This window comes from Furipterus horrens, unplaced genomic scaffold (genome assembly GCF_987537825.1).
Source record: "Furipterus horrens unplaced genomic scaffold, mFurHor1.1.pri manual_scaffold_11, whole genome shotgun sequence".
Classification (NCBI taxonomy): Eukaryota; Metazoa; Chordata; class Mammalia; order Chiroptera; family Furipteridae; genus Furipterus; species Furipterus horrens.
Window position 1 is genome coordinate 78,928,312 of NW_028327181.1, and position 11,178 is coordinate 78,939,489.

Genomic DNA, 11,178 nt, shown 5'->3' on the forward strand with positions numbered 1-11,178 from the left:
GACCTTATTTGAGGGTCTAGGGCAGGAATCGGAAAATTGTAGCTGTAAGCCAGATCCTGGCTGCCTTCTGTTTTGGGGGTCTTTTTAGAATATAGCCAAGCCTGTTTATATCTTACTTATAGCTACTTTAAGCTGCAGGGACAGAGATGCATAGTTGCTTCTAGGATGATACGGCCCAAAGTTAGCCTACCATGGTCTAAGGTCTAAGTGCATGAGGGAAACTGTAAAAGGCTTATACTGATTTGCACATGTACCTTATTTCAAAATGTTTATTTGTAGTATGTCCATGAATATTGGCAATCTGTGCTACACGCTGGCCATAACTTGTAAACACAGAACCAAATTCTGCCCTGTGCACAAACTTAAAAATTTCATGTTGATAATTTAATGTCTATGCATATTATTTAACTGAAGTTTAATTTTGACCCATGTACCATAATTTTCCATTTGAAACTCTTAAATTAATTCATACATTTTTTTGACTCAAAAAGAACATTTTTGCACTTTAAAAACTATCATGGCAGAGCAGCTCAAATAGTGTAACTTGCTGCGAAAGAATAACTCTTCTGGAAGCAAAAAATTAAAAAATTCTCATTACCTGTTGTGTTTTAAACTATTACTTAATCAATTTCAGCTATAATGGTCCTCACAAATTCTGCTTTCCCAATGACAATTTTCATCCAAATAGTACTGTGTTTGAGTAGTGCTTTACCAAATATTTCACATGTATAGGCTAGGCATTATTACTGATTACTACCTTTCCCTTTGTTTTCAAGTGTGAAAATTGAGGCCTAAGAAATTGAAATGATTTCTTCCTGGTTACGTGGGTAATTAGTGACAGTGCCAGGGCAGGACCCTACAATTGTCAGTCATTGAAATGACTCTTTATTTCTGTATTTTGTTACAGAAGCATCCATTTTAATTATTCCAGAAAAACAGGAGAATATTAATTTCTATTTATCTGTAAAATGCGGATAATATTATAATGAGGATAATATTATACATCTTGTAAGACTGGTGTAGGGATTAGTGATTATGTACAAGTGTGCTGAGTACAGTGTGAGGAGCAGAGTATTTTGCAAATGGTGGCTACCATTATAGGATTATGGGATTATTTTTATTTTTTATTAGAGTATACTATTTATTGGAATATACAATTCTTAATTTTTCTTCTGTTAAAAATGTATAAAAAATTCTCTCATCCACGGTTATAGTTTTCTACATTCCTCAAGTGAGCTAACCGTATTAGAGAAATTAAACTCAACACAATGTCTCTCAAACTCAAACACAACACAGATTTAGAGTCCATGTTTCAATATTTTTTATTGTATTGTTATCATTTACTTTGGTAAATTCATATCCCAATTTAAAATGCCCCAAGGCAAATAAAACTTTGTTATAAATTCAAGTACTGTATTTTAAAATGTACATGTTACACACAATAGCTGCATAGTGGAATTACTATTACATACAAGCAATTACATTCATGATGCGCAGTACTAAGTTTTTACACTGTGTATTGGTTACACCAGATATACTACGTATGATTACTGTTGCTTAGTACAGTAACTTTAGTACACTAGCTTATATGATTGCATTTCTCAAAGCTTTAATGAAGTTAGTAGCATTTAATATTGAATTAAAACAATTTTATGTACAGGATGTACTTTAGGTTAGATGCTTATGCAAGAATAAGCACTTAACATGCTATTGTATTCTTGACAACAAAATTATCCCTTTCACTAAATAGAATAAGCCAGGCAAAAAGTAATCTGAAGTGATTGAAAGAAAAAATTTAACTTTATATCCCTGTATTATGTTAAAGATTATTTAACATAATTTTTTTCTGGTTAAAATATACTTTTTTTTGTTGTTGTTGAAATAAATGGGGAGAGGGGAGAGAGAGAGAGAGGGAGAGGGAGAGAGTAAGAGAGAGAGAGAGAGAAAAGGCTGTACTAAAATGCTAACATAGCTGTAGCCCTTGGATGATACTTTAGCTGGGAAAAAAGTATAGTGAGTGGTACTCAACATATTTTTCTGTTTAGAAAAAAATTAATAGCCTATAAATTTCTAATGTTTAAAACAGGTACTTATTATTTAAGGTCTGAAAATAAATACACCTGTATTAAACAAATTAGATTGTTTAAAAAACTTTGCAACAAAACTTGACTTATTCACAAATATATTTTCTACCATATTTATTACAGTTTGAACAATTTAAAAGTGTAAATCCTGCAGATACTTTTAGCTTAGATACCAATAGTGTTCTCTTAATTCACATAAGTGATTTCAGGAAATATTTATAAGACTTTCTATAGTATTTTACCTGATGCTCACATCAAATACCCTAGTTAATCACATTTAACTTTACAGACGGAAAAGCTGGGATGCTGAGAGGTTGGATAACTGCTCTAGAAACTGTAGTAATCAGCTTTTCATATTTGGTTTGTGTAGCTGGCCCCCCCCCTTTTTTTTGGTGGTAGAGGACAATAAAGTAACTTCTGGAAATCAGATAGTGAATACAAAATGCTTTGAGATGAAGATTAATTTTATTTAATCAAATTAGCACTGGGCTATTTTTTATAGTTTGCTCAAAACTGCTCAAAGAAAGTAATTTATTTTTCTAAATATGCAAAGGATTGTTTCAAAAGGAAAAATTTTGGTTAAGTGAATAAGGAGTCCTTTTTAAGTTTGTTTATAATTGTTTTATTTTTCAATTAGGAAAATCTCTTTTTAGATATAACCAGTCATAGAGTAGTGATGAATAACTCAGTGTGATTCTTAATGTAATACAATAATATTTAGATAAAGTATTCCCTTTTCCTTAGAGTATTCAGCCATTGAGTAAAATTTCAAAGACTTAACTAAGCCACAAATGTTTACAGTTTCTGATGAAATTTCAAGGGAACAAAAAGACTATTTGGAGAATAAATAAAATAGAAACAGTACTGAATTTCTGATTTTATTTTTAAGCGTCCCCTTTCCAAAAAATACATCCATGGTCAGATTCAGAGAAATTTTGTCCCTTGCCATTTCTTTTCCCTGAAGAAAGTCATACATTGATCATAACATACGTACTTAACTTAGGTTTGGGTGAGAAGGGGGTCAGCATGGCCCACCTTGGTCCATCCTAAAGTCATTTTCAAATCAAGTCAATGCTGTCTTTGGATTAATTAGCTGCTGATGGAGGTTTGATAGAGGGAATACTGCATGATCTCCTCATGATAAGCCTGACTTCTATATCTGGTAGATTATCCTGTTTAGTCTGTAAACACCCTTCATCAGTGGCTGCTAAATGAAGATCAAATCGAAGAGAAACAGATTTTTTTCTTAATCGAGGGTTATCTTTAAAGAAGGAACCTTCCCATTCTTTAATAACTTCATCCACTTTCTCTGTCCTGAAATGATAAAATAAACCTTTCTATATGAAGGAGTATGGATATATTTAAAAATACGTAATATGTATTCCATGTGAAAAAGAAATCAAGAAGTTTGAATAATTTACAATTTTACATTTATATTTTAAGTTTAATTTACAATTTACATCATGAAATTTATAACTTACATACTTTAAAAAATCATATAAATATAATTTCAAGGAATTCTATGAGACTCATATTTTGGTATATTTTTAGAGACATGGTGAATTAAGGATTAAGCATTTCATCATGAGTTTTTGTTTATGTATATTTACTTATGCCAGATTAAAAATCACAGAATATTAAAATTATGTTTGGAAACATTCAACAAAGATTACTGAGATTATTCAATTGAAGTTAATTTCTTTGCATGTTTATTATTATTTCTTAGTCAAAATTATTTTACTTACTGAATAGTGCCATGAGCTTCAGTGCTTTCCTTCACAATATTTCCATTTAATATTGCCTGTTTGGTCACTGTTTCCACTTTTTCATTCTCACACTTTTGTGGGACTTTCGTTGAAAAAGATATTTCATTTATAATGGCTGTGAAAATTTTATTTAGGAAATATTAAATTGCAATGTTGAAGTACTTACTAATCACAGTCAATTTATGTCAAAATTTATTTAAATATGGCTTATTTTTGCTGTTAGGGTATCTATTTATAATTCCTACAAATGGCACTTCATTTTTCAAATTAGTTTACTTATATTAGAAACTCACCTGAAGGTAAAACAAAACCAACTCTACTTGTAGGTTTTTGTTCTTTTTTCCCTCCTTGGATACAACCATAGTATCTGAAATGGGAAAGAATTATATTATAGGAGCAACAATGTACTGGCAGATAATTGAAACAAATGCTCATCAATAAGAGAATGAATAAATTGGAGTACAGTATTCCCTCACTTATCATGGGTATTACATTCTAGACTCCCCCACGACAGGTGAAAATCTGCGGAGTAGGAACCTTACATTTATTTTAGTATTTATATGTATTTTAAGGCTTTATAAACCCTTCCCTCACACTTATAAACTGTTCCCAGTCCCTTATTGACCTCTCCCACTCCCTTAGTAACCTTTTCCACACTTATATAAACACTACTTATGTTCTTAAACATATTCTACACTCTTAAACCTATATAAGTTTAACAACACGTATACAGTACTGCAAAATCCTGCGATATAGCAAAAAATTCGTGATAAATAATTATAATATTTTAAAAAATCCCGTGATACAGTGAGGCCGCGATAAGTGAACCATGATATAGAGAGGGACTATGGTATATTCATTCAATGGAAATACTACATAGCAGTGAAAATAAATGAACTAAGGGCACACTGGATCTTATGGATGAATCTCCCACATATAACACTGAGTGAAAAAAAGGGTAAGTTGTAGCTAATTTTACAAAGGTTAAAATAATATGCAAAACAATTTCATATTTTGTTTAGGGATACATACATACTAGTATAAAGCAGTTTGAGACTAATAAGCATCAAATTCAGCAGCCAGGTTTGATTGGAGGAGGATGATGAGATTGGGGGCATGTGGCTTAGGTGTGAGGAGGTGGGAGGGAGAGGGTGTTGACAGACTTTAACAACATTGTAAGTGCTTCCCTGCCTGAGCTGGGGCAAGTGCATACATGGAATTCATGTTTTCTTTCTTGATAACTTCTTGTATATACTAAATATAGCATAATAAAAATTGTAGGAATTTTAAAGACCGAGTTGCCAATATCTTGAAGGATAAGGAATTAAATGAAATTCACAAACCTTTATTTAATAACAAATTATATGTATATTGACATAATACTATTTTAGGTACTTGACAAACATTAAGTTATTTAATTTTCACAGATGAGAAAACTGATATACAGAGAGGTTTAGTAATTTCCCTGGCATCACTCAGCTAGCAAGTGGTATATTTTGAATTTAATTTATGTTTTTCAAAGATTTAGCAAATGTCAAGACATTATAGGTTAAAGCAGTTTCATCTAGTTTTATAAAAGACTCAGGATTCTGAAGCAAGCAAGAATAAAGTTTTCTTTTTAAAGAAGTGGTACATATATACAATGAAGTATGACTCAGCCATAAAAAATATAAAATAAAACCTTGTCATCTGTAACAACATGGATGGACCTAGAGAGTATTGTGCTGAATGAAATAAGACAGAGAAAGACAAATACCATATTATTTCACTTATATGTGGAATCTATAAAACAAAATAAACGAACAAGCAGACCAGAAACAGACTCAGATACAGAGAACGTTTTGATGGTTGCCAGATGGGAGGGGGTTTGGGGGATGGGTGCAAAAGGTGAAGGGAGTAAGAAGTACAAATTGGTAGGTACAGAATAGTCATGGGGATGTGAAGTACAGTGCAGGGAATATAGCCAATAATATTGTAATAATTATGTATGGTGTCAGCTGGGTCTAATCACTGGGTTATATGCCAGAAACTAATATAATATTGCATGTTGACTGCACTTGAAAATTAAAAAATTATTTAAAAAAGAATAAAGTTTTCTTTTTATGGGAACATGGAAAATTGGAGGTTGTGCCATGTTCAAAGCCATATGACCTTATAAGTGATTGCAGATTATGAAACTGTGTGAGTTAATAAGAATTCCTGTTTGATAGCTTTAATTATCAGAGCACCTAAAAGTCTTCTAAATCTCGTACTACAAACCATTCCTTTCCATGGTTGTAATATTTTGGTGTTTGATATGTAACAGAAGTAGGTCTTTGTTGGGAGGGGTGTGTGGTAATAATAGTTTTCCAAACTTCCTTTGCAGATGGTCCATATAAGGCAATACTAATTCTAAAAGGTTTGCATGGCAAGGAAAGTGAGAAAGTTTAGAAAGGTAATTTCTGTATCATTTGGGAGTTGTTTACATTTTGTCCTAGGCTTGATGTGCTCTCTGTTGTAGCTAACGTGCCTGGCTTTGGCTGTTTTGTCCATAATTTGTTGAGGCTAGAAATAGTTCTTCCTCTTATTCTTTGCAGTGCATACTAATCCTATTTTACTGTAGAAACTCAGTGAGCACGCCATGGGGATGATGGGTTTTTAGATTAAATTTCTCTTGAGTACGTCAACAATGACATAAGTGGCTCTGCATTTCTGGCCACTTGTCATGAACTCTATGGTATTAAGTACCTGATTTCTTCCTTTTCTAGGAGGCGGCGGTAAGTTGCTATTTCTTGTTCTAGCCTCATCTTCGTGTTGAGAAGCATCTCATGCTCTTGAAGCTGCTTTTCGATGCCGTGCCTTACTTCCTGTAGCTCTTTTTCTAGTCCTTCAATCACAGCCTCCAGGTCTTGTAGCTGCGTCTGGTAATGTTGCTCACTGGCGTGTAGGGAGTTTTCAAGGCCCCTTTCCTGTTTTATATAGATCTTCATCAGTGAATTACGGAAACAAAGTGTGTTTCTGAAATCTGATTGCCAATGTCTTTATTCTTTTGTGTTACCTTCTTAAAAAGGTTGCAATAATTCCACATCGCTTAAGCAAGAGGTGTTTCCTTACAGTTTTATGTATGACCTAAATATTAACTATATATATATATATATATATATATATATATATATATTATATATGTAGCTAGAGAGCTTACTATTTCAAAGGAGTTCTGTGATAATTCTTATGGCCAAAAAACAAAAACAAAACAAACAAAAAAAAGTGTGATTAACTTAGTATTTAATTTTTTAAGTATTGAAAATATAGACTATTAAATAAAAAAGCTAAAGTAGACTGCTTATCAAAGGCAATTTCGGAAAGTGTTTAAATATTTTTTTCTATTATACATCTCAGTAGTATGGATAAGAGACTCCACTGTGGAGACTATGGATAATGAGGAAGGCTCTACTGCCCCACTCCAACAATTAGAGAACCCCAGGGCAAGAAGCAAGGACCACTTCATTTTTGTAGGTCTGAACTAAACCTTGAGTGATTTGATAATAGCAATTGCCATGAAGGAAGGAGAGGGTAGTTGAACTAGGACCAGGGATTGAATTCAGTGGCCTTGATTTCCAGTTTATAGTGAGTTTCTCACTGTAAGATAATGGGATTATTTTTCCCTCCTCTCTTAATCAAGTAGCATCTGGGGACTCAATGGCCAGGACATGTTGGAGATCATTCTCACCACAGCATGGAGAGATTCAATTTCCACTTGCAGGTGGTGCCACTGGCGTCGGGCTTCCTTGAGTTCTGCTTGTGCCGCCTTTAAAGCCTCTTCATCTTTGTCCATTTTTTTGTTTAAATCTTCTTCTAGCTGGAAGAGAGCCAACAATAACAGTAACAGAAAAAAGAAGGAGCACTCTTGAAGATGAGACATTTAGAAGCAATTACAGAAAAATAGCATAGGAATCCAATCATTTTTTTAAGCTGTTAGATTACAAATGTATGTTTTGGTGCTTAGTTACTAATTAATTAAAATATGAGCAAGTGAATTGCACTCTCAGCCTCAGTTTTCTCAGATGTAAATCGAATCTCAAAAGTCTCTCCCTCCAATGGCAGTCTATGAAATGCAGAAAAATACACCAATTTTAATGAAAAGTAACAGTTTACAGGACCTAAGTATGAGACCTCTGTTTCTTAACTTTCCATTATTTGTGGCATTAATAAGGAAGAAGGATTGAGATTAGCTACTATTTCCCCCTCATATTTTCTTGTAGGTTGATTTATAAAAGCAAATAAACAGCTATATATCCTAAATTAATCAATTATTGGACTGGGTACATAGACAGAGAGTAAATGTTGCTGGAAAGTATATTATGAATAATTTAGAGAATTAAGTTATCATAGGCATTAGAGATCCTAAAATAGATTTCTGCATTAAACTCATCCACTGTTGATTTATCTTTTTCAGTATGATCTTTTTAGAAGGCATGTTAATTTTGGGTATCTAGGGTAGTAGCAAAAAGGACTTCTTTATAAATTGTTTTCTAAATATCCTCATATTAAATAACAAATAGAATATTTTATACATTAGTTAGCTTTAAATGTTCTTATGCTGATGTTGAAATTGAGTGAAAGTATCTTTTGACAGAATTCTTAGCATTTGGCCCCAAGAGCAGTAAGAGCAATGTATGAAATTGCTTGGAATAATTTGAAGCAAAAATTACAACCCTTTTATGTCCTTACACAAATGTATTTTAAAATAAAATAATATGATGGTACAACAGATTTTTTTTAAAGGAAACACTGCAGAAATTGAAAGTCTATGAATAAAGTTTAGGGAAAGGTATTAGAGAACAGCATTTATATGTTTCTTTTGGTTTGTTGTTCTTAGCATTGGCAAAAGCAAGCAGCAATACATTTCAGAGCAACTACAAAAGGAAGTGTTGAGAAGTTAGGAAATAAGAGTGCATAAAAATTATGGTATTTACTGGTCTTTTGGATTTTGGAACCAGCACTGAGGCTTGGGTGGTAGCTAGAGTCTGAAGATGGCTTCCAATGAGCCACACTTCCTAACATTCATGTCTTTGTGTGGTGGGCTTCCACACTGAATCTGGGCTGACCATTGTCTTCCTTTAGCCAGTAGAATGCGGCAGGAGTGTCAGTTCTAGGCCTAAGCCTTAAGGAGTCCTGACAACGTCCACTTCTATGCATTTGGGAGCCTTGGACCAACATGTAAGAAGTCTGAATATTCTGTTGGAGAGAATCATGTAGAGAGGCCAGATGGAGGGAGACCCTGAGGCTGCATGGAGAGAGCAAGGGAGAGAGAGAGGGAGAAAGAGGGAGGCAGGGAGAGGGAGGGAGAGAGACAGAGACAGAGACAGAGACAGAGACAGAAACTGGCCCAGTTGTCTGAGCTGAGCCAGCCTTTCAAAAATCCCATCAAGATGCCGGACATGTGAATGAGCCACTTTGGATGACCCAGCCCAGTTGTGCCCCAAGATGATTGCTATCCCAGCCAATGTCATATGCAGTATAAGAGTCATACCCAGTGAACCTTGGCAACCCACAGAATCATGAGGGGAAATACAATTTAAAAAAAAATCTAAGTTTTGGGATGGTTTGTTATATAGCAATAAGTAACTAAAATGGCTTATGTTTCCTTATTTTGTAATAATTAAATAGGTTTTCTTGATTTTATTTCAGCGGATTTCTGAATTCTTTGAAAACAGTCCTTTAAAGTAGATATGTTGATTGATGCATTTCAGCATTGTAACTTGTAAACTAAATATCTTCTATTTTTATTATTGCAAAAATAAAATGTTTACTTGGTTTATAGTTTTCAGAAATTGTCATTAAAAATTAATTGTCATTATTTACCCCCCTCTCTTTGTAAAAGGTGAGTGAACTATTCCAACCGTTAAATATCCCAAAGACTTTGCTTAATCCGGGATACTGATCATTCTTTATGAAGACTGACAATGTTACCCAGAGGTAAAATTTATAATGTTACTAAAAATGAATTGCTAATGGAGTAAAGTTCTATGATTTCCCAGCAATGTTTTTTCCCCTCTTGGTGATGTTCTTAAGTAAATGCTTTGTTGTATTGGGGTGCTTGAAATAGAACTTGAACTCAGATATAGTAGGTAAACTTAAAATTTTTTTTCTGAATTTCTGAACCTTTGTTTCTAAAATATTTGTACATTTGTTTAAAGATTTAAGACCATAATTAATTGCTAAAGCTGATTATCACTTAAAAACAAAGTAAGTCTATGAAATTAGGATTTAGCCCTTATTTAACTTGTTTTTAAAACTTAAATATTGCATGCCCAGCATTGGAGATAAACATTCTCATCTTATAGCACAAAAGCAAAAATCTATAATCTAAGTGGAGAGTCTATCAATTTGGGGAATTTTGATTTTCCCAATTTATATCAGAATTGTTCTGAATGCTATGCTCACATACCCAGGTAATTTCTATTTATAATGATCTGGTATAAAACTGAATTCATTAAAAAGGTTTAGAAATATTTAACTTAGTTTTTCTCCACGAAGCGTGCAAGCTAATAAATCTTACTATAAAGCCTGCCATTTTAAAGGTGTTATTTAAATTATCTCTATAAATAACTCCATAGTATCTCTGAAGGGTATTTGAAATGCTTCCTTCTTGGAGGATGTCGAAAGGAGGTTCGAGGGCACCATTTTATTGGATGTTGACCCCATGTTTTAATGATAGTTACCTCATAATTTATATAAAAATTAAAGGCATCAATCACCATTTATTTCACGGTCATTTACAGTGTAATCACAGCATCTCCCCTTAAAGTCCCCATCACATTGCAGGAAACCCAAATTCCTTCCCCAGTATATGCTGCATTGAAAAGGAAATACTGTACCTCAGAGAGGCCGGGACAGGAATTGGGTAGACATGGATTGTCTCCTTATCCTGGAAGGTGTCTGTCTGTATGAAATCATTACCTGGATCCTTGTTGAGAGCACGGTCTCTATCTGATTTCTGGTGAGGAGCTTTTCATAGTTTGCCCTGATCTCATTGAGTAGCTGGGACAGCTCCATTCTTTTCCCATCCTCCACCTTGGCTAACTGAACCTTATGGGTAGGATGAGTCGCTGCAGCAGCGCTGCTCTGTCTGCTTCGTCTGCTTCCGAGCCCAGAGCTCCGTGGAGCCTTAAAGAGGCAGAGCTCCTTTTTTCAGAAGCCACGGAAATTCCCGTGTTCCTAAATCAATCATGCAAATATTTGCTAAACCACTTTCTTCTGTTGTTGTTGGTATAGAAGTGTCTGACCCTCCATAAAGGGGAAAAAAGAAAGAAAGAGAGAAAACACTCTCAGGATTCCTGAAGTGG

At 33.8% G+C, this 11,178-nt stretch overlaps 1 protein-coding gene across 2 annotated transcripts; it reads right to left on the bottom strand.

Moving 5' to 3' along the window:
• Positions 1–2,733: 2,733 nt before the first annotated feature.
• KRT222 (keratin 222) lies at positions 2,734–10,942 on the bottom strand. 2 transcript variants are annotated; one of them, XM_090291307.1, is made up of 6 exons: positions 10,793–10,942; positions 7,560–7,688; positions 6,578–6,798; positions 4,144–4,217; positions 3,830–3,965; positions 2,734–3,398 (listed from the first exon to the last, which is right to left on the bottom strand). In XM_090291307.1, the coding sequence occupies exons 1-6, from the start codon at positions 10,886–10,888 to the stop codon at positions 3,170–3,172; spliced, it is 885 nt and encodes a 294-aa protein (XP_090147433.1). In that variant the 5' UTR covers positions 10,889–10,942; the 3' UTR covers positions 2,734–3,169. The 2 variants fall into 2 exon arrangements, with proteins under 2 accessions (XP_090147433.1, XP_090147436.1); XM_090291310.1 differs by having other exon boundaries at positions 10,711–10,861.
• Positions 10,943–11,178: the final 236 nt, after the last annotated feature.

Excerpts from the sequence above, each read along its gene's own strand:
- KRT222 (XM_090291307.1), bottom strand. The coding sequence starts at position 10,888 with ATGGAGCTGTCCCAGCTACTCAATGAGATCAGGGCAAACTATGAAAAG. Across the intron at positions 7,689-10,792 it reads TGCTCTCAACAAGGATCCAG|CTAGAAGAAGATTTAAACAA; the intron begins GTAATGATTTCA and ends GCTCTCTTCCAG. Across the intron at positions 3,399-3,829 it reads GAAGCTCATGGCACTATTCA|GACAGAGAAAGTGGATGAAG; the intron begins GTAAGTAAAATA and ends TTATCATTTCAG.